This window comes from Bidens hawaiensis, unplaced genomic scaffold (assembly GCF_021521415.1).
Source record: "Bidens hawaiensis isolate Kalapana, Puna unplaced genomic scaffold, B.hawaiensis_p1.1 tig00038627_1, whole genome shotgun sequence".
NCBI classification, from domain to species: Eukaryota; Viridiplantae; Streptophyta; class Magnoliopsida; order Asterales; family Asteraceae; genus Bidens; species Bidens hawaiensis.
Genome location: NW_027496793.1, coordinates 175,854 through 203,686, shown reverse-complemented (window position 1 = coordinate 203,686; position 27,833 = coordinate 175,854). Strand labels below are relative to the sequence as shown.

Here is a 27,833-nt window from a genome sequence, read left to right as displayed (position 1 = left end):
CGAGCTTGAGGAACACACGAGGCTATATAGAAGACTAGTTGGCATTCGAAGAATGAAGGAAAATGTTGTGTTTTGGTAACATTAAGACAAGATTTACATTGGTTTATGTGTAAAGAATGTTTAAAATAAATGTTTTCGCAAAAGTTTTAAGTCACTTTGATTATTAGACTGTGTTTTTGAAAAATCCAACGTTTAGTTCGATACCCATGTTTAGTCCTTACATTCGTAGTAGTGTTTCCTAATTTGTTATCATTTGTACAACTATATATAATACAAAGAAGAGAATTGCAAAGTTTGTATCCTCATAAAATAATAATGATATAGAAATTTAATCATATTGTTAATTAGCAATTAAATACATGCAACGTACGTACATTACAAAATTTGTTAGGGGAAATCCTTAAAATAGTTATTTTTTACCAAACGTTTTCAACTTTAGCCATCAATTACTCAAAATCCCCAAACAGCCATCAAGAATCGTTGGATCCGACGGAACTCGTATTTACCCAATGGATCCAATGGAACTCTCTAAGGAACAATCGGATCCGACGGAATTCGTTAAAGAACCGTCAGATCCGACGAAATTTTATATGGATCCGATGGAATTTTTCATCTCATACCTCTTAAACTCTAAACCTCCATTTCCATGTTTCTTATTTCTTCACAAAATCAAACTTCATAGTGTAAATCACTTAGTTTTTCAAGGAGAACACAATCATAGTGTTTATTTTCCGCGAATCACATCTATTGTTGAGAAACTTGCGCAAGAACGAACCCTAGATTTTCAATTGGGGAGGGGGGGGGGGGTTATTTCAAGTTAATTAATATATAGATTGAAACTTAGTACACTATGGTGTTTTCCTCGAAAAAGTAAGCGATTTACACTATAAATTTGCTTGATTTTGTGGGGAAATAAGAAAGATGGAGATGGATGTTGGTTATGGAGGTTTAGGGTTTAAGAGATAGGAGATGAAAAATCCGTCAGATCCATAAAAATTTCCGTTGAATTCAACGGTTGTTCAAACGAATTCCGTCGGATCAGTTAATACGTTAACACGTGGCGAAATTTTGCAAGTCAACGAATTCCGTCGGTTCCGACGGAAAAAAATGGCCATTTTGGGCATTTTTTCATAACTATGGCTAAAGTCGGAAAGACTTGATAGAAAATTGCTATTTGGGGGATTTTCCCTATTTGTTACGGTAAGTTCAAATTTACCATGAGTTAATTTGAGTTGATATGAAATGATGAAAATGTCTTTTCAATATCATGCATCAGTAATTTTGCATGGATGGGTATAATACTGTTGTGACAGCAGCTGAGAAAACGCTTTGAGATTCTGATTGTTTTTAACCTCTTCATGTTGTAATGTTCATGTGTCCCATTGTCATTCTTATAAACAGCCACCAGTTGTACGGTACACAATGTACACTATCAACATAGGAACAAAACATGTTTTGTAGCCTTTCACGCAATGAAGGGTTCAAATTGGCTTTATCCTACTTGCCATGCATAGGTATATCTAGGGATGAGATCGGTACTGTACCGATATCGAAAATACCGATACTGCATATGAAGAAAAATAGGAACCGAATATCGTACCGCATACATCGGTTCGGTACCGGTACGCTATCGGTATTGGTACCGGTATTTTGGTAATTTACCGCTTAGATACCGCTTTAGCATTTTTGTACTTTTTTTTAACATTTAACTAGTCCAAAGTAGTTTTTTATTTTTTTTTATCTACACAAAAAAATGCTTTTAGTTGATTTTATGCTAGAAATAACTTCAAATTATTATATATCATTGATTATCATTAATACACTCAACATTTTAAACATGTTGTGTTAAAATGGAAATCACAAAGTGACAAGGTTTTTATTTATAAAATACTTACACTTGGTCTGCATGAAAGAAATATTTTGTATCAATGGCTATGAAAACACAATATTCAGTTTGAATGGTACATTAAAAAATTACGACTCGTAAGTAAATAATGGTGTTAAGTAATTCATAGCTTCATACCACTAACTTTAGATTGTTCTTTTGGCGAATGAAATATAGATTGCTTAAAATTTGCATAAAATAGGTAAGCATAATCATTGATGTTTTCAAAAGTTAAAAAATGATCCCCTAAAAAATATTTAGATTTATCTTATATAATTTCGGTACCAATACCGACTTTTACCGCAAAGTACCGGTACCACTACCGTTTTGTACCGATACCGAATATAAGAAAAAGGAATGTCGATACCGGTACCGCTAACTATCGATTGGTACGGTACCGGTATTCGGAAAAAAAAAGCTCATCCCTAGGTATATCTAGCCATCTAGGTACTTATTATATCCGACTTTTTTTTCTAATACTAATTTGTATTTTGAATGGTTCTATTTGATTTGGGCATCTTTCTTAGGCAGTGGTAATCTTTGATATCAAAATATTTGGAAACGATAGGAATTACATAACCACCACATGATAGGAATTAATTACGTAACCACGATACTAACGTGCAACGATTGTATTCCTATCATGTGTAGAATAGCCATCGGACATGCCAAATGGTCATTAACTACTACGGGCTATGGTATAGTGGCAAAGGTGTATGAAGCTTATCTGTGGGTGTTAGGTTCGAGCCTCGTTTGAAGCTTTAAATATATTTAGGGAATTAAGTAAGTCATATAATGATCTTGAGAGCATCATAGTTTTGAATCTCAAACTCAGCCGACAGATGGGAACAAAAGTCAAGTAGAAACGGATGGGACGAGCTCCATATTGACTTTGTCATCTTGTTCAAAAACCATCACGTGACACGACCCATATTCCTACCATCTTACACAAAAGCCAGATTTGAAAGGAAAAAATAAATAAAACTTTTGTATTTGTCTTTTTAAGTCATGCATGGACAAAAGCGTAAATATAAGTGTGCAAATAGATTTTAACCATTTTGCGCAGTAAGGTTATGAAAATCCATGAGCCATGTGCCCATGTATTCCTTGACGTAAAATAGATCGTAAACTTTCGTTGAATCTTTTTTACGAACTTGTTTCTGTTTTTTGTTGAATCTTTTTCATGGAAAATAAGTATTGATCTATATTCATTCAAAAATAGATATATTCAAAACCGAGCAATTAAACAATGTCAGATAAGCAAGATCAATTAAGGAGGCTAGTTTTTCAACTGGCGCTAAAGACACTATAAAGCACGATGGCTGCTAAAAAAATGTGTGTAAAAGCCAGCTGGTGGCTAAATAGCGTGGATAATTTTAGTCGGTGCCTAAAACCATGGGCTAAATTTCAGTTTGCTGCTAAAAATATGCGACTAAATTTTAGGCGCTGACACTTTACACATGTGGTTAAGTCGGACGAATATAACAAAAAAATATAAATTGGTTCTGTAAAAGATTTTTGAAAGTTTTATATATACGTAAGAAAATATATTTTATTATTGTTGTTGTTGTTATTGTTATTATTATTATTATTATTTGTGCTTGAACTAAACGATACATTGTACTCAATATTACGTTATATTACTTAACATTGTGTTATACTTTGCAATTCATTATTGTGTCTGTATACCCTTTCTATATTTAAAAGACAATATATGATAACATAGCCTTTGGGCCACGAGATATACTCTTGACATCTATTGACTCCACATAAGTATTACATCATTCATTTTTCTCTCTTTCACTCAATCTTATTCAAATGAAATAGTTTAATCCATTAACTTCATCCCACTCCTATTAATTGTTAATTTAATATATTGTCATTTGTCTTTTAACCCGTGAAAAACATAATCTATTACCCTTTTTAACAAATTTAACACAAATGATAAGTGGTTTAATCTATCTTTAAAATGTTACGTCATTTTAATTTATATTGGACGTTAAAAAATAACACATGCCCTTATATCATATACAATCGTCAATTCTCAAACAAAAATAAGTCAAGAGAGTGAATATTAATAAAGACATCAAGACACAAGAATTTTATGGTTTATGTGGTAATTTGTTTTGACTTTTGTGCGTGCTTGCTGCCTGCTGTTGGTGGGGCTTTCGTTTATAAAATTTGCAAAATAAAACAAAAATAAAAGCATAAAAGATATAATGTATATATATTTATAATTTACTAAAACCAAGATATGAAACAACAGGAAACTGACGAAGGAAAAATCGACTTTCGTCTTGTTGAATAACTTGCTTATTTGTAAGCAATAAACGATTCCAATGCACGTGTTCACAGTTTAGACCACGCCATGTACCATGCATTTTGCCATACCACATTTATATACCAAAGTGGAATATTGCGAAAGCAATTTTTGGGTGATGTTCGTACGAAAAATATTGATGGTGAGAGCACATGTATCTGTTAAACTAAGTACATGTTTAGATGTATAGTTGTAACTATTTGAATGCATCAATATAATAATCATATAGGTCATTCATACGTTAGCCTCGGACAACATGAATGCACTATTCTACGCTATAGGAGTTGTAATTGTTTTAGCTCACCATTGTAGCTAGTTTAAGCGTACCTCTAATCTAGCAGTTTAAAGTTTAAACACATTGTTATAACTGGTTTTCCTATTAAGCTAAATATTGGTTTAGATACATAGTCGTAATTGTAATCTGACAACTTAAACATAGACACGTGTGCTCTAACTATAAATTTTTCTTAGAGCACATGTATCTATTAAGCTAAATATCATTATAGATCGTTCATGTGTTTGGCTCGAACAACTTAAGCAATCTATATGAGTTGTTGTAACTGTTTTAGCTCACGGTTGTAGTTTAGACTTTAGACGTGCTACTGTAATCTGACAACTTAAACATAGTGTTATAACTGGTTTGGTGTTATACACCTTTGTAATAACTAATCAGCAAATAAAAATGTCACTTAAAAATCGTCAATTTTGAATTATATATATATATATATACACATGTGTTTTAATATATATTAGTCTTCACTGCACGCCAATTCACATCCCACTTTGCACGTCATCTATTTCTTTTTACACAACTTTCTACATAACATTCGTCACACACATTTAACGCACATGTCACATATCAAAGCATCATTAATTTCCATTTTCAAACCAGGAGCTCTAAAATATAAATAATATAAGTTATTACACTGTCATTGTAAATGCCATATCTTATATATACTCTTTTGATGCTCTCAAAACCGTTGAGAGACGGACATGTGGTGGTGTCTTCATCTTTGATCTATAAATCATTTCATCATACGGACATGTGGTGGTGTCTTCATCTTTGATCTATAAATCATTTCATCATATGCGGAGATACAATCGAGATAAGACCTCCAAGTGGTGGCTTCATCTTTGATCTATAAATCATTTCATCATACGGCCGTCTATAGAATCTCAGAAATGGAATAAAAGATTCCTTACACTTGTCAGTTTTACTTAAATGGCATTCTTTTTTAGAAAACAAGGCTGGTGAGTGTAGGAATGATGGTTTAGGGGTTCTTGGGTGGTTTACACCCGAGTGGTCCATGACTTGGGTTTTTTGTGGTAACGGGGTTGTTGGGAAGAAGCTTTTTCTCATAGTGTTCATGTTTCTTGTGGTTGGTGATGCAAATGAGTAGGAGCGCGCATTGATAGGCGAGATGAGAGCAGACCCTAGTATAGGTGTGGACGTGGGACTCACTTTGAAGGATGACTTGTCCGACAAAGTTAGATACCATGGTTTAAGTGTGTCTAAATGAGGGGAAACACTGAACGCAAACCGTGAAGAAGAGCATGCACCAATTTTAGGCTTTGTTGGACCAGATGAAGGATTAAAGCGAAGAGATTCAGCCCGAGGGTATGAAGTGAAATTATTGAACTCTTGAAAATCATCAAAATCTACTGAAGAGATCATTGTTGTGACCGATGATAACTCAATAAATGCCTTGACACCCTACAATTAACAACATAGTATCATAAATTTAGACAATATAAACAAAATATATTGTTACATATAATAATATTATGTACCTTCCAAAGATATGGAAAAAGTGAAGGAGGGTCAATGACAAAAGTTTTGTGTAGACGACCAGGATAGTGCTCTCCTATGGTCTTCAGTGCTGCCACCATTATGTTCATAAACCCTGATGCTGACCTGAAAAAGCCTGTGTGCATTTTCCTCACCATTAATTATTTTGTTTTCTTATGAAATTGTTTTCAAAATTATTTATGTTTGAATGAAAATTTTGAAATGTGGCAATTATCCAATACTGCTATGGTCAAAAATTGGCCACCTAAAAGTCACTGACTTTAAAATCAATAATTTACACGGACACTAAAGTCACTTTTGGATTATGCGATTCTCTTTTTCGAAAGGACATGTTAAAATATCGTAAGTTGTATGTCATTTAAGGTATATTTTCTAAGATTCTAATGGAACCAAAAATAAATATCAAATTCATATCTAAAATACTTCAAATTTCCTATATACCAATTTAACGTGTTTCATTGTTTTGATTACACTTCAAACTCTTACACTGAACTTAAAATAAATTATTAAAGTTAAAAATACAAAATTAAATATAATTAAGCGTGTGAGTTTTATTATATAAATACAGTGTTATTCAAGATTTTAATTGTGATTTAAATTTAAACTTTAAAATGAATTTAAAAAACCTATGATATAATTAGCTTAACTAAACTTGAACTTCATAGTAGTTACAAAGATTAAAAAAAATAAATTTAGGTGTCTTTAGAATTAGAATTTTAGATATACTTAAAAACTCATATTGAAAAATGCATTTGTGGGCATATGCTACTTTTGTATAAAAAAAAGAAAAAAAAAGGAATTACTTAACAAGTATTAACTTTTGTTTCTGTTAAAAGAACAAACGAGGATAACTCAATCTGAGAAAATAAGGGCAATTCCGGCAATTTCTGAAACAAGTCTGAGAAAGCTCACCGGTTTTCCGACACATAAATCGACATCAAAGTTATAACTAATTAGACATTAAGTATGTCATCCGGCGTGACATTAATTATGCAATTAAAGTTTAAAAATTAGATTGTATAAAAATGAAGGAATGGACAAAAAAGCATTTCAGACAGTGAAAAAGAGGGTTTTGGGAAGGACAACGTTGGGAGAATGTACATTAGTTTTCAACAACCAACTGACGTAAAGTTCATCCACATGTTTTGTCGTTGGATATTTACATGTTTACCCCTAGCATTTTCATTATTTTACATATTGTAGTATATGATACGGAAATTATAAAAAGTACTAATATATTTGTTTGACATACTGGAAAACATAATATTTAAATATTAAGTTGGTGGAATCTAAATTTAAAATATGTGAAAAATGTCAAATGGTAAAATTACTTTTATTCAAATGTATAGACTTACTTGCATCAAATAAGACAACCAACTGTTCCACTGATTTTGCCATTGTTTGAATTGCAACCTCCAAAGTGAAAACCAACAAACGGGTGAACCTATGTAACAATTCAAAAGTAATAATATTGAGAATAAATACATAACTAATATATAACATGGAATTATGTCAAGTCATGAAAATAATAGGTAGCTTTGGGTTGGTTAGTGTAATCAGTTCAAAATCCATATTGTTTCCCGTATGACATAATCTGTTTTATACTTTTATGTAAAATTTTATTTGAGTGAACTTTGTACTAACACTAAATAAAGATTAACACATATAAAAGTTATAAATTAAAAAAAAATTGTATAGAACTTTAGGATTTGAATCAAATACAAATGAATTTTATCGTGAAAAATGTACAAATAACTAGAGCATTTATGTTAACACCAGAGTACTTATTATTATATTATAACTCTTGAACTAGAGTAATTATTATTATAATATTTTATATTTTATAACATAATTACTCTAATTAAAAAATGTAATTACTCTATTTATTTGTATGTTTAGTATATTAATTTTATTTGTACCGAATCCTACCCCTAAACTTTATGTGTTTAATCCTCAAACTTATTACTTTATGACAATTAGCATACAACCCACAACTTCTTTACAACTAGTTTACAACTCATTCACAACCTGTTAAACCGTTTAGATAAATAGGTTAAATATATACACATATATTAGATTAGTAACATACTGCTTTTGTGAGCGAAATTTGAGATAATCTTGCTTGATCCGGAAAATCTGTACAAAAATAATTGAAAAGCAAAAATTATAAATATGAATAACAGTATACAAATTTACACATTAATAACTGTCACATAAATATCTTGAACCTTGCATTACATATAGTTTAATCAAGATACACTTACCACCACAGGCCGAGAATGGTCATCATGACCGGCAACATAAGCCATACCATCAGCTATCTCTCCAGCAAGCTCATCAGCAATAAGATCATCTGCAATTTACCATAGCCAAAAGTAAAAACATAGATAAAAATCTACTTTATAGTCATGATAAAAGCTATTTTAATGGCGAAAGTAATCAACTCAAGGTAAGATTCTCTAGAGTATTTGAACAAATAAAGCAAAAAATTCATGTATAAAAAGAGGAGATTCAAATATTCAATTATTAAAAAGGTGAATTCATACTTTTACAGAAAAGTAATTACATATCATGTGTCATGATATTATAATCACAACCACAAGCTCAATAGTATATCCTTATTTATCAATCTTTATTTATCAATCTTCAAACTCCAAAAGCAGGAGTTACTTTTGGAAATTATCTGTAAAACTATTTTTTTCTCTAAAAAGCATAACGTAATCCAATTAAAAAAAAAACTAAATATTTTTTATTTAGTTGCATGTAATAATTTATTTTTCACAATAAACTGATTCGTGTTCTTTAATTAAAAAATTAAAACTAAATAACACGAATAAGCAGGAAAAAAGAAAAAGAAAACTTATACCGACGCCGAGGTTTTCTCTCCACGAGAGTGAAGCTCGAAGCTGCTTCGCAGCTTTCTTCACATTTTCGCCTTTCGCTTTCAAAAATCTCCTAACACAAGCTTCATTACAGAATTTTTCCTGTAAATGAATACACATTAGAGATCTAAGACAACATCGTATCAATGATTATGATGAATGATAATATATATATATATATACCTGTTCGAGAGTGAGTGGAGAGGGTTTTCTAACGAGTTGAAGAACAGCTTCAACTCGGTTCTTATCGTTCAGCGTTTGCTGGATTTGAGCAAACGCAGAACGAGAAGAACTGTTGTCTTTGTTTGTCATGTTTGAATGTGGAGAATTAACAAAAGTGTGATTAATTAATATTGGAAGAAACACAAGGAGGAACAGAACAGAGATTGTGTAATGTGACTTCAATTTCACGCATTCATTATAATTTATAAACTCTCCATGATGTTTTACTTCAAATGCAGTTACAGATTGTGTATGTGTGTGTGTGTGAGAGAGAGAGACAGTGTGTATTGGTGGGTGGTGTGGGTGACGTACGTATATATATAATATAACCGTAACGGAGTTTGGTTGTGTGAAGTGTGAACTGAAACACGTCAATAGTGTGAAGGGGTCAAAATGGTAGATAGATTGATTCATAACGGCAATGTTGGGACTTGTTTTCACTTTTTACCTTGAAACTTCACGTCTAAATAGAAGTATTGTAGTTTGGGTTTTTTTAAATTTTTTTTTCTTTTATATGTATATTTAATAAGAGATTTATTTGTTAGTATTCGTAGTGGAGTTTCGTTAGCACCGGATCCATCCTCTAATGTTACGTCATATCGTGCTGACTGGACACTAGGGATGAGATCGGGACCGTACCCGTACTTGTACCCAAAAGTACCCATACCTAAAATCAGTAAATCTTGGTACCCATACCTGTACCCGAATTATATGGTACGGGTACTTTGGATACGATACTCGCTTTGGTACCACTTTGTTCTTTTTTTAAAAAAAAATCTCCACTGAACTAGGTAATGGTACAATGCCGACAATCAATTATCTATAATATCAAAGCTAAAAATGAAACAAATCAACCATAATATAAAATCCATTCTCTTTTTCTTTTCTTTTAGTTTATTACTTTCTCAATTTCTATAGAAAAATAAGAGAGAAAATTAATACATGTTATTTATTTATATACACAATTACACATACATGAAATAAAACTATACGAATACCCAGTATAATACGCATATAAATTGAGAATGAACTTATTCAACTAATATATATTATGTTTTGAAAATCTCGCTTGAAAGTTAAGTCATAAGTGTTAATAACCTAATAAAAGCCCCTACATATTTTAAACGGGTACCAGTACCCGTAATACCCGTACGTGTACCCGTACCTGTACCTGAAAGTACCTGTACCTATAATCGGTAAATTTGCGTACCCATACCCGTACCCAATAGACACGTACATGTACAGGTACGGGTACTTAACATGTACGGGTACGGGTATTTAGGAAAAAAAGTTCATCCCTACTGGACACTAACTAGAATTAAAGCTCATGTTCGCTCACTTGACCCTTTTATAGATATAGCTCATGCTCGCGAGCCACTTTCTCAAACATTCCCCTCCTATTTTCCCGTTAACGTTTGCGAGTGGGCTTGCGCTTGCTCCTCCCCCCCCCAACACCCGTTGTGGTGTTCGAAAGTGACGTGGCTAAAAAGCTACCCATATCACGCCCTTGTTGAAGCTTTGAATAAGGATAGTCTTACAAAAAATGATTCTTATAATAACATGTCTATCAAGATTTTATTTTAAAGGTTCAAATATTTTTTGGATATTGAATGCATATGAATAAGGTTTTTTTAGCGGGTTGGGTTTTTGAACTTTTTTAATGTATCGGGTCATCGATTTTTTTTGAAGCTAGCTAGGTGATTTTATCGGGTTGATTCTTAATGCCAAACAAATATTAAAATTTAGAACTCGTATCAATATAATGTTTTGTTTTCTTGACAATGAAGAGGTCCTAAACAGAAATACACATAACTAGTTAGCTCGAACTAGGCCAAGAATCAAGTGATAATCAGTTATTGAAGTCTTAAGTTCCAACATTCTCTCAAATGCAGCTTAGCAAACTACTAACAATTAAACATAAAACAAGCAACTTCAACCAAACATATAAAAAACAACTTTGAGTCTTTAACCAAACATATAACCCTCACATAGCTAGTCAAGTAACATCTCAAAATATCACTCCATTAAGGACCATGAAACGTACTGTTTTAAAAAATAAGTGTCAAGTATTACAAAGGTTACAATATTTTACAAACTATAATGATGTTTTAGTTGATATAAATATTGGACAAAAAACCTAAACCTTAGAAAGTTGGTGGTTAATTAGTTTGTAACTGAAAATACTAAATTGTGGGAACTTGTTAATATGTTAAAAGCTAGCTAGAGAGACTAAGGCGCAATTTGCTAAGGAAAAACTCAATTAGGTGAGGTAATTAGCCCGAACATGAAATGTATCAACAAAATTATAAGTTGATGTTGATGTGGTCAAACAAGCTGAAGTTTTATTGTAGTTATTGATTAACATAATTTATGCCTTGATTGTTCATGTTTAAAAACTCCCCAGGTCCGCATTTTTCGTTGAATGCAGAAGATTTACTATTGAAGCTTTCTACAGTATGAATAAGGGATGATGGTATACAATGTTGACAACTAACAATGATGATATATGTATCATAGGTAAGTCACATTCAAAATGTCCATCAATGCAGGAGTTCATGCTTCATAGTTTTTATGTTAAATGTATGAAGGTTGTCAAAATGAGTATGATGATTTAATTAGAAATTAGGACTAATTAATTTTGATGAATAGCATAAAAACTCAAGTGTGATGTGAACTAGTGTGAAAGAATGGATAACTAGATAATATAAGGAACTGGATGATTAAAGATATGTAGTTTATTCTCTGGGTTTTTTTTGAAATGCCTCAACTTTATTTTTCTTGTTTTTGTTATCATTTTGAAGTTGCTTTTAAAACATAAAGTTGTTTTAAGTTACTTAATTTTGAATATCATGATTAACTCTATTCTTTAGCATCAAAAATTGGTCTTCAATACTGAATTTGGTTTCTAGAAACAAAGCTATTGATTAGAACTAAGTAATTTGCGTCTTCTGAACTAAAAAGTTGTTGATAGAATCAATTTTGTTTTTCTGTACAAAAGTTATTGTAAGTATAGTGATTATGGTTGTTATAACTACTAATTATCATGACGATTCATGAAGGCTTAAGACGGATCATTGCAACTGTTAACCCTCTATATAAGAAATCTTTTGTGTAACATTCCAAAACTTTCGGGGAAATTTTAATAAGTTTCAAATGATCAAGAACTGAAAATGAAAAATCTTATTTCCATACTCGTCGTGCAACGTGATGGACTGATGGACCAAAAAGAAGTCTGTTGCGATACGCAATGAGTCTCACAAAACCCAATGTATGGTTGGTGTCACGCTACGTGATGGACCCAACCCAAGGTCATCGCAATACGCGACGTAACCTCCACGGACAGATCCACGCGGCACAACTTGACATGCCACGTGTCGTCACGTGGTAGGTTTAGGGTTAACGACACAACCCTAGTGGAAGGCGTCGTGCTACGCGACAGCTGGCCCTTTCATCCACCGCGATACGCGGTGGATTAAAATATTGAAAATCGGTTAATAACCCCATTGCGCTACGCAATGGAGTGTTTTTTCCCATCGCGATACTCGATCAAAACCAAAAAAAATCTATAAAAGGGGGCTCGGGGTGAACGATCTCAGCATCCTAGACACTCCCAAAACACATAATTTCCTCGGTACTTGTGCCAAGTGTCCCGGCGATCCGACGAGTAATTTCTCAAAGTTCGTGCATCCGACGTGTTCCCTTGACACTCAACAACAAGTAGAAGTGTTGCCTGCTCAAAGCCTAGGCATTTCATCCATATATTTGTATCAATGTAGGGGTTCTGTCTAAGTTTGTTAACGATTTATAAATATTTCTTCATGATGAAAAAACACAACTGATTTTCACACAAGGGTATAGTTAAATAGACATTTCTTCATGAAGAAGAAACTTAGCATATACTTGGTAAATAAAAAATGAGACTAAAGGTCTAAAGATTTAACTAAGTCGAAATGAATAATCAAGGTTTGAAACTACAAAACATATTAAAGGTCTGAAGTTATAACTTTTTATCTAGATATTTATACAAGGCTATTCTTATACTACATGTCTGAGGTAACTCAAAGCATAAATCAGTGAAAGCGCTGATAAGAACAAAGATGAATATGTTTATATCTATAAAACTCTTTAATCGAGCCTATTACCCAGAGACTAAAGTTTATATTGGATACTATATTCCTAAAACTATAGTATTTACTGGCTTTCAGGCTAATTATACGTATGTCTGGATCTCTATATATGTGAGCAGAGGGTAAGCACACCCCACCACGTGTGGTACAAGTTTCCGTCTCATTGAGCCAATCTGTAAGGTTGCGTGAGCTTGACTAATGTGATATAATTGGTACTCTGGTTTAGAGAGTCGCTGATTGTTTCGAGTATGAACTAAACGTTTTCCTAAATGTTTTTAAGACAACATGTTCACCAGCATGCGTTGTTGACATATTTTATAAAACTATTTTACATGTAATCAGAAATAAGTGATGGGAGATGTTGGTTAGCCATTATACGATCTGATGACTCATTTGAAGTTTTATAATATAAATGATGTAAATTATGGTTTTACAAATTAAACTCTTTGTAACCTTATCGGGTGTTTAATTCCCGACCTATGAATATGATAATGTTTTAATCAAAGACTTCCGCTTTACAATCTTAAACTCGTATATATTTACAAATCATGTATCAACTAGTAGTCACACGCCTAGGCCAATGGAATCGAGTGGGACAATTTGGTCTGATTTCATTGTAAAGTTTTATATAACATAACCTCTCCTTTTTTGAGAAACTTTTTGTCTTTATGATTATTGGTTTTGTGTTGGGTAAAAATAATTTAATCTCAAAATGAATTGTCGCTTGGAAGGATCGAGGGCCAATGGATCGTTGGTTTTACATATTATTTTGTTATAAGAAAAAGACGTAAGGTTGGCTTGACACATTTCAGTTCCCCTGTGCAAGAAATTTCCAAGGTTCTTCTCCATGGTGAAAAGGAAACAAGGTCTTATTTCGCAGTTAGGTGTCAACGTCGGCAATGTTTCAATGTGGATGGAATGATCAAGGATTCACACCTCGCATATTGAGATCCAATTAGATTGACAAGAATGCCAAAATCTTTTATCCGTTGTCACACTCTCAAACACACAAGACACTTGGAAGTGGTTCCTCGATGTGGATAGTGATAATCTATCGGCTCAATCAGCCACACGATTGATCAAGGAAACGACAGTATAGATCGAGAAGGCACCTTATGATTGGAACAATTAGGTACACATTCAACTAAATATTTTCAATTGATGTGCGGTTACACCAACTAAGAGTGCCTAAAGGAGAAGAAATGTCGAAGTTTCCGAAACCTTTATCCTATATGTGGTTCGTATGAAAACACAGCATAACACCTTTTCGTAACATGCAAACTAGAAACGCGTTTTGGCCTATAGCCTGTATACCCCCCCCCCCAAATATATATATATATATATATATATATATATATATATATATATATATATATATATATGTTTCTTTGCTCAATGGTGTGTATATATCCGTTTTCTTCTGAATATTTTTATATGTTATATGTAGTGTTAATTTACTTATTTTCGTGTAAAATTTTGAGCACCCAGTCCACCACATTGGTAATACACCTGAAGAGGTAGGTCCCAGCAGGGCCCAGTTGGACCCGCAAGACTCACCTTGAAGAGGGACGTCTGCGCAAAGACCAACTGGTTCCGCAGGACCCACCATACTCAGAGAGATGAAGATCTTACGCGCAGTACGCCAGCTGTTCCCGCAGGAAAAGCCTCCCAATGGTGAAGTACCCCGCCTGTTCCCGCAGCTGCGGATACAAGCCATTAGGGAAGGCTACCCGCACTAATAGCAAGGCTACACGCACAAGGCACTAACTCTCAATAATTCAGTAATGTCACCTGAAGAGGGAATGAGCAAGGCGGGAATACTCCCGCCCAAATGAGCCAGTCCGTACGCTTCTGGAGGATCTTTTGTACTATACCTGCCAAGGTATGGACAAAATAGACAAGATCTGACCAAAGCAGCCCATGAACCAATCACAGGGTGACAGCTCACTGACAACAGTACGACGAGGAGCACGCTCTAGTACAAAATGTCACTATCAGCCGCTGCCTACTCACCAACCCTTGTCGTGGCACGTACATAGCCTGCAGTTGGTGGAAAAGGAATAGTACACGGCCGGCCATGTCACTATCAGCCGCTGCCTACCCACCAACCACCAGCATGGCACGTGCGTAGCCCACAGTTGGTAGAAAAGGAATATTATACAGCTGGCTGTACCTGCTTGGAAACCTACATTCGGCTATAAATACTCCAACACCTTGGAACGGTATCATATACTATCTTATACCATCACATATCTTATCTGCTCTAGCTATTTCTCTTAATATACATTTATATTCAGAGCAATCTAGTCTGATTCTCACGCCGGAGGGTGGTCATAAGGAGGTACCCCCCTTCTCAGTGACGAGCTCACGGTGTCTGTTTTGCAGGTCATCAGAAGAATAACCATCTTTGCCGGACCTAACCCTCGTGGGAAACATTTACTTAACCCTAAGATTATCCATAATCCGTCGGGGTCACTTAGTGTTTCTTCATTGGCGCCATCCGTGCATAAAAGTTAGAACTAATTTTCTCAGTTTTTTCAAAACCTCTGGAAAGATGGTTAAGGTTACTCCGGTGCCAAGGCCAACGAGTGACCAAGAAACTCCGGTAACCACAACCCCAGCTACTGGGGGGAACACCGGCGAGTACACAATTTTTACGAACACTACCCCGGTTACCCAAGCCGGGGCAAGTGCAGTAAATAATCCTCCCCTGGGATTCACCGATACCCAGTTGGAGAGACAACAGACGAGGCTCCCCCGCCAAACACTTGATCAAGTTAAAGCGTGGGCGGAAGCACGTCAGAAGGAATTCCAAGCTGAGTTGGATGAACGCTTACGTTCACTCCAACAGGCTGACGAATTCGGAAGCACTCGACAACAGCTCAACATGAGTAATGAGTGCGAGTATGATAAAGATTGGGAAGAATCTGACAGTGACGCAAACCCGCGCCATAGGGCGAAAGGGAAGCGTAAACAAGCAGATTTCCACAAGAAATTTTGGAGAAACCTTTAAACCAAAAAACGCGGGTGGAAACCCACGTGACTTATCTAAAACCTTCAGACCAACTGTTGCAAATGCGGGAACGTCCAAATTTGCAAGGGACATTGCGGAAGCAATTGCCCCGAAAAGTGCCAAACAAATGTCCAACATAGGCACATATGATGGTATATCTGACCCAGACGATCATTTGAACAGATTCATAGCGGGGGCAACCGTCAGCAATTGGACGGAACCCACGTGGTGTTACATGTTCCAAATGACGCTTGTTGGGGCAGCCAGAGCGTGGTTCGACCGTCTACCGGTCCACCACATCTACGATTGGGCAGACTTCCAGCAAAAGTTCAGCCAACACTTCAGTCAACAAAAAAGTATACCGAAGAGCAATGGACGATCCTCAACTGCATCCGAGAGGAAGATGAGTCTTTACTAGACTTCATCACGCGCTTCAATTCAAAGAAGCTAAGTCTGGGCACTATTAGCGAAGATCTTGTCCGCGCTGCTTTCATCCAGGGAGCGGAAGACCCAGAGCTCATCCGCACCTTAACGGGTAAAGATGGCATGCCATCCACGTGGGATGCCATCATGACAGCAGCTAAACGCTTCGCGGAAACGGAAAAGCAACTGGGTAGAAATCTTCCCCAGAGTACAAACCTCTACACTCAAAAAACAAGAGAAAACAACGTCCTTACCGCCCGACAAAACAAAAAGAGGAAGCTTGGTATTTGGCAGTCAAGGGTAAACTTTGGCACCTCATCCGGCTCGCACCCTCGGTTAGGCGGAAAGGATAACATGCAGTCGTCGAACCGGAACTCCAGATGGACGCCACTCACCAAAAGCGTCACCGAGATATTTGCCACCGAGAGGCTCCCATGGCCAGAGGCTCCAATAATCCGACAGCGTCCAAACGCTGATCAAAGCAAATCCTGTGACTTCCACAGGACAAAAGGCCACACCACGGAGGAATGCGTAGCCTTGAAGGACGTCGTCGAAGCATTCGTCAGAAATGGGAAACTCACTCACCTCGTGGCATAATGGACGCTAAGCAGGCTAATGCGTGTAGAACCCCAGTTGGGGAAAACACGGATGAAACTGCAGCTTCAATGTTGGAGACTACATACTGCGTAAACAACGAGATTCCGAACCAGGTGCATATCGGCTCGAAAGGCTCGATGACACCCCCAAGAACATGGAAGGGAGCTCAATTACACAGGCTGCATGTAGATCAATTCCAAACTTGTAAAGAATAGAGTCACTTCTAATGGAAATGATTCTCCAAATCACATTGACGCTGATGGTCTTACATTTATACTTATGAACTTTCCAGACTGATATGCCGGTATTCACCGCATAAATATGGAAAGAAGTAAGTCGTTGCGTGTGGAAGGCGGCAAAACCCACATAAACACAAAAAACGGTAAAAATTTCTAAGGAAAAGATGAGGAAAACCTTCACGCAGGTCAGTTATAGGTGAAGTTTGGTCATCCCACTAAATGAAAGTGACGGTCCTACCCGCACAATCATGATAGAGGAAACTGAACATTAACTTATTGACAACCACGCGTCGAAAGGTTAACTTATTCAAAACACTTAGAAAATTTCTGAAAAGATGAGGAAAACCTTCACGCAGGTAAGTTATAGGTGAAGTTTGGTCATCCCACTAAATGAAAGTGACGGTCCTACCCGCACAATCATGATAGAGGAAACTGAACATTAACCTATTGACAACCACGCGTCGAAAGGTTAACTTATTCAAAACACTGATATGCCGGTATTCACCGCATAAATAAGTGGGGAAGTAAGTCGTTACGTGTGGAAGGCGGCAAAACCCGCATAAACACAAGAAACGGAAAAAATTTCTAAGGAAAAGATGAGGAAAACCTTCACGCAGGTCCGTTTTAGGAAAAGTTTGGTCATCCTACTAAATGGAAGTGACGGTCCTACCCGCACAATCATGATAGAGGAAACTGAACATCAACCTATTGACAACCGCGCGTCGAAAGGTTAACTTATTTAAAACACTTAGAAAATTTCTAAGGAAAAGATGAGGAAAACCTTCACGCATGTCAGATATAGGTAAAGTTTAGCCATCCTACTAAGTGAAAGTGACGGTCTTACCCGCACAATCACGAAAGAGAGCAAAACTTTAACCTATCATCTGCCACGTTGAAAGGTTAACTTATCCAAACTACTCAAGAAATTGCTAAGTTAAACTAAAATATGCGTGAAACAAAGATTCAAAAATAAGAGGGAATATACCCCCTTACCTTGGTAACCAAGAAACCGTAAGACAAGTGCGGGTACAGTGTCAAGGCGAAACCCTTCACATACTTAGCACCTGCAGGGAATTGAAGCCAAGAATACCTTGGAAGTCAAGTAACTATAAGACGAGTGCGGGTACAGTGTCAAGGCGAAACCCTTCACATACTTAGCACTTGCAGGGAATTAAAACCAAGAAGGATCTTCTAGGCCATGCTTGTGGAAAGGGAAATAACATTCCCGCATAGCGGGAACGTTGAGAACTAGATTGTTTGAAGCTCCAAGATGGAATTGGTTGTTTAACATAATTGATCACTATGTCTAAAACTACCAAAACCTCGTGGAGATCTACACAAGTGAAACTCAACGCTCCTGACTTGCGAGGAGGTTACACACCTACCCGCATCATACCCAAAGATCAAGCAGAAAAGTCAGGAATTTCTGCACGTGACATTAGGAAAACCGCAGGAATAATCCCCACAGAAAACCTTAAAACTAAAAACCCTTTTCAAAACCCTTTGCTTAAGTCCAAAAGTTCACCTCACTTATTAACAATTCATGAGAAGAACATTGGACTGGGGGGACTTGAAGAGGTAGGTCCCAGCAGGGCCCAGTTGGACCCGCAAGACTCACCTTGAAGAGGGACGTCTGCGCAAAGACCAACTGGTTCCGCAGGACCCACCATGCTCAGAGAGATGAAGACCTTACGCGCAGTACGCCAGCTGTTCCCACAGGAAAAGCCTCCCAATGGTGAAGTACCCCGCCTGTTCCCGCAGCTGCGGATACAAGCCATTAGGGAAGGCTACCCGCACTAATAGCAAGGCTACACGCACAAGGCACTAACTCTCAATAATTCAGTAATGTCACCTGAAGAAGGAATGAGCAAGGCAGGAATACTCCCGCCCAAATGAGCCAGTCCGTATGCTTCTGGAGGATCTTTTGTACTATACCTGCCAAGGTATGGACAAAATAGACAAGATCTGTCCAAAGCAGCCCATGAACCAATCACAGGGTGATAGCTCACTGACAACAGTACGACGAGGAGCACGCTCTAGTACAAAATGTCACTATCAGCCGCTGCCTACTCACCAACCCTTGTCGTGGCACGTACATAGCCTGCAGTTGGTGGAAAAGGAATAGTACACGGCCGGCCATGTCACTATCAGCCGCTGCCTACCCACCAACCACCAGCATGGCACGTGCGTAGCCCACAGTTGGTAGAAAAGGAATATTATACAGCTGGCTGTACCTGCTTGGAAACCTACCTTCGGCTATAAATACTCCAACACCTTGGAACGGTATCATATACTATCTTATACCATCACATATCTTATCTGCTCTAGCTATTTCTCTTAATATATATTTATATTCAGAGCAATCTAGTCTGATTCTCACGCCGGAGGGTGGTCACAAGGAGGTACCCCCCTTCTAAGTGACGAGCTCACGGTGTCTGTTTTGCAGGTCATCAGAAGAATAACCATCTTTGCCGGACCTAACCCTCGTGGGAAACATCTACTTGACCCTAAGATTATCCGTAATCTGCCGGGGTCACTTAGTGTTTCTTCAACACCCTTTTGGTATTGTCCTTTTCTTTTCAGCTACACCCTTCCGCTAATATATGTGTATGTTTAAGGGAAATTAGTATGTAGTGGAAGATGTCGTCAGGTCTTTTGTGACTACAGAAAGCACGAGTGTCAATCTAGATCATGAGTGGTGATGATTATAGCTTTTGTTGATAATTGAAGGAGGTCAACACAATTCAAAGTCCATAAAGGTTATCATGATTGGGTTCCACTTCCATTCATGGTGAATTCTGCTTTTGTATAGTGAAACATAACATTATGTATAATTGTATTAATATTGTTAGGTATAACACTGGTATTTTGCCTTTAGTACCGTGCCGATCCTTTTCGGTTCCGATACTTTCATTACGTAATACTAGCAGTACCGAGCTCATTCATGTACAGATATATCCTTACTCAACACATAAATATATATGTATATGTGTTTTCATTATCTATACTATATATAATGCATGAAATATGGGCAAAGTAAGACACCTTCATTTTAAGTAATTCACAACTTATAATGCTTAAGGTACACCTTCTATAGCATGTAAGATAAGGACAAACTTGTCCATTAAAAAATATACATGAAAAAAGTTACAACATTGCCCCTCATCTTTACTCAACTTTTGTAAATTTTAAAAATTATTACAACTTTGAACCTTCATCTTTACTTATGTATTCTTTTTTATTTTAATTGTAACCAACTTCCCACCAACGATTTTTCAACGGCCGTAACTTTTTCATACGTTAATACATTTTTTTTAAAATTACACCATAAAAACAAGCATTTTATTGTCTTTAATTTGGGTATGGTATTACTATAGTTTTTTTCAATTAAAAAAATTAACATGTTACATATAGGCGTTCACAATTCAGTTTTAACGGTTTCTAAGTTAATAGTGAGCTAAACCGTTGGTTATTTTTTTTTCATTGAAAACGAAAACAAAAGCGTCGAAAATTTAAACTGAATCGTTACTAATGGTTTGGTTTCACACATTGCGTTTCAATAATAGGTTTACAGTCCGGTTCGGTTTTATATGGCCTATTTTTGGTATAAACCGTAAACCGGACTGTTTTCTATGGTTTGAACATTCAGAAACCAGCTAATCAAAAATGGTGATTGGTTTAAAACGTTTTTAAGATTTTAAATGAACTTTGAACATCCTTAATGTTACATGATTACTAGGATTTTGGTTTCCCGCAGCATCACGCGGGCACCCATTTAGTTTTGAATATGCATGTATCCTTACTCCCAACATATATAAGATTTTTAATTTAGTATTTGACTATTATACAAATTAAAAGCAAGAAACTCAAATTCCTTGGTTGAATTAAGAGATAATAGTTTTCCTTAATTATCTTATTACTTAGGGATCTAAATGAAAAAAAAAGGAGAGAGAAATCCAACATAGTTCAAAACTTTGTAAAATTTTCATTTTAGTCCATCTAAATTCATCTTCGTCGACACATTTGGAATCATGTCAATAGATTTCATAACCAGTGAGGTAATGACACGTGTAAAGATAACATAAGATTTTACTTGAAATCTATAATTATCTCCTAAAAAACCATGGTTTTCCAATGAAATCTGTCTGGCCTGTGAGTTTTCAAAAAAAGATAAAATTCACGTTTTGTTGAAATTCATCTCCTCGGATGCATTTAAGATGAATTTAATCTCGTTCGATGAATTTCAAAAAAGTTTGAAAAAAACAATAATTTTCCAGTGAATTTAATCTCCTCATATAATTTTCAAAAAACGATAATACAAACATATCAACCACCGCCGCCTCAACCACCACAACCCATATCAACCACCACCACCATTTTCCGGCCAAACCCATTAAAGTCCCATAATCTTTACATACATTGTGCTTTCAAAATTTGAATCTTTCCATGCATTTTGTCACTAAAGATTGAATCATTCTTCAAACCCATAGCAACCACCCACCACCACCATTCACCACTACCATCCACCTTCTTGACACTTGATACTCAAGCAAAGATTAAATCTTTCTACACACAAATTTATCAGATTTTTAAAACTTTTTTGAAATTCATCGGAGGAGATTAAATTCATTGGGAAATTATCGTTTTTTAAAACTTTTTGAAAATTATATGAGGAGATTAAATTTCCTGGAAAATTATCGTTTTTTCAAACTTTTTTGAAATTCATCGTTGGAGATTAAATTCACCTGAAATGCATCCGAGGAAATGAATTTCAAAAAAATGAAGAATTCGATTATTTTTGAAAACTCACAGGCCAGACAGATTTCATTGGAAAACCATAATTTTGAGGAGATGATTATGGATTAAAAAATAACGGGGAAGACATATTTCAAGTAAAATCTCATGTCACCTTTACATGTGTCATTATCCCACTGGTTAACGAAATCTATCGGCATGATTCCAAATGTGTCGACGAAGATGAATTTCGATGGACTAACATGGGAATTTTGCAAACTTTTGGACTATTTTGGATTTCTCTCTTTACTTTTGGACTATTTTTGGAATTTTCCCTTTAATATAAGTTGGAACAAAAGGGAATGTTTGGTTGTTTAAAGTTGTACTAAAAATAACTTGTGAAATATATGATTTAGATTATATAATATTGCATACTTTCAAAATGTTTGTCCAAAATGTTTAAAGGTTGGTCTCTCAAGTTCGAATCTTGATGGTGACACGAGTTTTCTATTAGAGTGTCTCTTCCCAGAGAGCTTGCTCTTGTGGGCGGACAACTCCTGTCAAGTGGCAGGGGGCTCGAAATTTTCTCGTGGAACGCCTAGCCAAACTCGGATGCCAAGCGTGGGCCCGGTTAAGACAATATAGTCTTGGTCCGAGTGGGGCGGTTGGGGCTCTCTCCGAGAGCTGTGGCTGATTATTCAACCACTTTGAAAGTCACCGTTCAAAAAAAAAATAAACATCTAACTAGGTTCAACGGCGGACCTATTAAATCTTTTCACAGAGGTTGGAAATTTTTTTAGTCCTTACCAGTTATAACAAAAGAACTCGTTTTCGGTTCGGCGGTTCGGGTCAGGTCAAACCGATATATAAATTTTTTGGTTCCGATTTAGCCGTACCACTCGGGTCATATAACTCTAGGCTAGACGTATATACAGATCAATATTTGTTTTTACTTTTGTATAGAAGTAAGATATAAAAAATACTTATAATATAATATTAGAAAAGACAATAAATAAAATTAAATAAAATATAAACAATAGAGAAACAAGAGAATTTATATCGTTTAATACTAAATTGAGTAGAATAATAACTAAACAAACCTACAATTAGATATTTCGTTTTTCTGTTTTACGTTTTCAAAAAAATAGATTTTGATATCTTAAAAATTTAAATAAAGTCTGCATGCCTCTATTAAACATAGGGGTGTTCATGATCCGGTTTTGACGGTTTTTCAGTCAAACCGTGAACCAAACCGTTAGTACAATTTTCTATGATTGAAAACCAAAACCGAACCGTTGTAAATTGAAACCGAACCGCTAATAACGGTTTAGTTCCGGTTTGGTTTCACGGTTTGAACTTTTTCGACCTTTTGCAAGATGTAAAACTTATTTAAGTAATGTTGTGTTATTTTGCTGATCTATTATGAAGCTGAACTCTTCATCGTAGCTTTGGTGAGGTCTTCAACACAATTTTACCATAATAAACAGTAGACGTACATGAAACTTTTACTACCATACATTTTAATTTAAACATTTTAGAACCACAAAACAAAAATTATTTTTCAATGAATTCTTTGTGTACTTGGGGATGATAACATAAGCTATTTTATAAGTATAAACTCCTAACAAGATTTGGTCTTTTAAGTGCAAATCTACTACTCGGCTAGGATTTAAAAAAATATAGGTAAGGATAAATAAAATATAGGTAAGGATAAATGTAATATGTGTCATTAACCCATTTATACCAAGGCATAACCACATGTAACATAGACCACTTTCAGTTAAGCCTAAGATATGTGTGTATACATATAAATATTCAAAAACAAATATATATCCTAATCTCGCGGTCCGGTCCGGTTTTATACGGCCGGTTATCAGTATAAACCACAAACCAAACCGTTTGTTACGGTTTGAAAGTTTTAAAACCGACCGGCCAAAAAATAGAATACAAAACCGACTGTTAAACCGAATCAATGATCGGTTTAGGCGGTTCGCGGTTTGAAACCGAACCATGAACACCCCTAATTAAACACTTTCAAACCCAATGAATTAACTAGGCCTAAAATAAAATAAAGCCCATATAATTAAATATCAATTAGGGTGTTGTTTGGGATTCCTTATTTAAGTCAAAAGGACTTTATGTGAAAAGGAATTATAAACTTATAACTTTTTGAAAAAGAGTTTGTATAAAAGTGTTTGGATTAACTTATGTTAATAAGTTGTTTTTTAAGGAGTGTTTGGGAATATAACTTTTCAAGTTAGAGAATCATAACTTTTTGAATATAACTTATATCTTTTAAGTTAATAAGTTAGAGAATCATAACTTTTCAAAACCCTCTTATTTTGCCTTGGCCATAAGTGAAAAACCATAAGTTCTTATGGTTTGCCAAACACCTTTTACAAATTATTAACTTTTCAAAAAGTTTATAAGTTATAAGTTGGTGGAAATACGGAATCCCAAACACCCCCTTAAGGCGTCTTCCAAGTTCGAACTTCCACATTAGTCTCTTCACTTTCATCCAGAAACCACCGATGCACAAGCAGGAAAAAAATTTGCAGCCATACTATCTTCTTTCTTCTACTTTTCTTTCATTACCCATCAGATTTCTAAATTCTACAGAGGTCGGCGTCAAAATTTCACAGGAGTCGATCATGATTTTAACACTATTAAAACACTAATTATATTTTTTTCACAGCGTTACGGTGCTAGACCTAGTCGGGGGGGGGGGGGGGATCTACTCCTACCGGACAGGGGTCGGCCGACCCCTGTCCGGTAGGAGTAGATCCCCCCCCCCCCCCCGACTAGGTCTAGCACCGTAACTTTTACAATTCAGTGGTTTGAAACCGAAAATATTCTTTGAACAAATCATAATGCATATGTAATATCCATATGTTGTGTAATGATGGATCCTGAATTTTTTTTATGGGTATCCGATTATGGGTTAACCAAATTAATATAAAAATTCATTAATAATGAGAACTTGAAAAAATATAGATATATATATATATATACACAATATTTACAAAACATCCTGACTTAATTAACTCATGCTTAAAGTTTAAACAACTTCATGGTTCCTCTCTCACTTCTTTTCTTACCAATTATCATCATTAAAAATTATGTACTTATTTAATTATTTTACCAGTGACACATTTTGAGGTGTAGGTCCCAGCACAGCCCAGTTGGACCCGCAAGACTCACCTTGAAGAGGGACGTCTGCGCAGAAACCAACTGGATCCGCAGGACCAACCATGCTCAGAGACGTGACGTCCTTACGCGCAGTACGCAAGCTGGTCCCGCAGGAAATGCCTCCCGATGGTGAAGGACTCCGCCTGTCCCCGCAGCCTCGGGTACAAGCCATCAGGGAAGGCCACCCGCGCAGCAAGGCTACACGCACAAGGCACTTAGCTCTCAATCACTCAGTGTCACCTGAAGGAATGAGCGAAGCCGGGAACAATCCCGCACAAGGGCGGGAGGGGGAATACTCCCGCCCAAATAAGCCAGTCTGTACGATACGTGAAGATCTTCTGTACTGTACCTGACGAGGTATGGGAAAAAGATCTGACTAAAGATACGACAGCTTATTGACAACAGTATGGCGAGCAACATGCTCCTGTACTGTCACTATTGGCCGCTGCCTACTCACCAACTACTGCCATACCACGTGCGTAGCCGCCAGTTGGTGGAAAAGGAATAGTACACAGCAGGCCTGGTCACTATCAGCCGCTGCCTACCCACCAACTACCAGCAGGGCACGTGCGTAAGCCACTGTTGGTGGAACAGAAACACTGTTGCAGCCGGCCACACCTCCTTGGAAACCTACCTTCGGCTATAAATACCACAAATGGTATGACCATCTCATCCTATCATATCTTATCACATTATCATCATATTATACCTGATATCTGCTCTAGCAATCTCTTAATATACTTTTATATTTAAAGAGCAATCTAGTCTGATTCTCACGCCGGAGGGTGGTCACAAGGAGGAACCCCCCCCCCCTTCTCCGTGACGAGCTCACGGTGTCTGTTTTGCAGGTTATCAGAAGAACCATCTTCCAAGGGTCTAACCCCTCGTGGGAAACATCGATCTAACCCCCAGGTTACCAGTAATCTGTCCGGGGTCTGGTTAGTGTTTCTTCATTGGCGCCATCCGTGCATAAAGCTAGAACTTCATTTTTCTCCAGTTTTTTCAAACTTCTACAAAGATGGTTGGAGAAATTCCGGTAACCACAACCCCAGCTACTGGGGGGAATACCGGTAACACAGTTTTTACAAACACTACCCCGGTTACCCAAGCCGGGGCAAGTGAAGTAAATTTTACGAACACTACCCCAGTTACTCATGCTGGGGCAAGTGCAGTAAATGATCGCCTACTGGGATCCACTGATACACAGGTTGAGAAACGAAGACTCCCCCGCCAAACTCTCGATGAAGTCAAGGCATGGGCGGAGGCACGACAAAAGGAATTCCAGGCCGAGTTGAACGAACGCTTGCGTTCCGTACAACAGGCCGACGAATTCGAATACTGGGAGGATGACTCGGAGGAATCCGACTCCGACGCGAACCCTCGCCATAGGGCAAAAGGGAAGCGTAAGGAAATGGAATCCCAACCGAAAAGGCATTTTGGACAAGCCTTCAAACCAAAAAGCACAGGTGGAAGTCCACGAGACTTCTCAAAAACGTTCAGACCAAACATTGCAAATGCAGGAACGTCCAAGTTTGCAAGGGACATTGCGGAAGCAATCGCCCCAAAGAGTGCCAAACAAATGCCTAACATAGGCACATATGACGGTATATCTGATCCAGACGATCATTTGAACAGGTTCATAGCAGGGGCAACCGTCAGCAATTGGACGGAACCCACGTGGTGCTACATGTTCCAAATGACGCTTGTTGGGGCTGCTAGAGCTTGGTTTGATCGTCTACCGGTCAACCACATCTACGACTGGGCAGACTTCCAGCAGAAGTTTAGCCAACACTTCAGCCAGCAACAGAAGTATACCGAGGAGCAATGGACAATCCTCAAATGCATACGAGAAGAAGATGAATCTCTGCCAAACTTCATCACTCGCTTCAACTCAAAGAAGCTAAGTTTGGGCAATATCAGCGAAGATCTTGTTCGCGCTGCCTTCATCCAGGGCGCGCATGACCCAGAGCTCATCCGCACCCTAACGGGTAAAGATGGCATGCCATCCACATGGGATGCCATCATGACAGCAGCAAAACGCTATGCGGAAACGGAGAAGCAACTGGGTAGAGATCTCCCCCAGAGCACAAACCTCTACACTCAGAAGACGAGAGAAGACAACGTCCTCACCGCCCGATTAAATAAAAAGCGGAAGCTAGGCATTTGGCAGTCAAGGGTAAACTTTGACACCTCATCCGGCTTGCAACATCGATTGGGCGGAAGGGATAATGTACATCCGCACCGGAACTCCAGATGGACGCCACTCACCAAGAGCGTCACTGAGATATTCGCTACTGAAGAGCTCCCGTGGCCAAAGCCTCCAATAATCCGACATCGTCATGATGCTGATCGGAGCAAATACTGTGACTTTCACAAGACAAAAGGCCACAAC

The 27,833-nt window shown here is 36.9% G+C and overlaps 1 protein-coding gene across 1 annotated transcript; it reads right to left on the bottom strand.

The window, feature by feature from the left end:
• Positions 1–5,280: 5,280 nt before the first annotated feature.
• LOC143590537 (uncharacterized) lies at positions 5,281–9,558 on the bottom strand. The gene is made up of 7 exons (XM_077070990.1): positions 9,081–9,558; positions 8,882–8,999; positions 8,280–8,368; positions 8,105–8,151; positions 7,371–7,459; positions 5,997–6,130; positions 5,281–5,919 (listed from the first exon to the last, which is right to left on the bottom strand). Exons 1-7 carry the CDS (start codon positions 9,531–9,533, stop codon positions 5,281–5,283), a joined length of 1,569 nt encoding a protein of 522 aa, XP_076927105.1. The 5' UTR covers positions 9,534–9,558.
• Positions 9,559–27,833: the final 18,275 nt, after the last annotated feature.

Excerpts from the sequence above, each read along its gene's own strand:
- LOC143590537 (XM_077070990.1), bottom strand. The coding sequence starts at position 9,533 with ATGAATCAATCTATCTACCATTTTGACCCCTTCACACTATTGACGTGT. Across the intron at positions 8,152-8,279 it reads ACCATTCTCGGCCTGTGGTG|ATTTTCCGGATCAAGCAAGA; the intron begins GTAAGTGTATCT and ends ATTTTTGTACAG. Across the intron at positions 5,920-5,996 it reads TTTTTCCATATCTTTGGAAG|GGTGTCAAGGCATTTATTGA; the intron begins GTACATAATATT and ends TGTTAATTGTAG.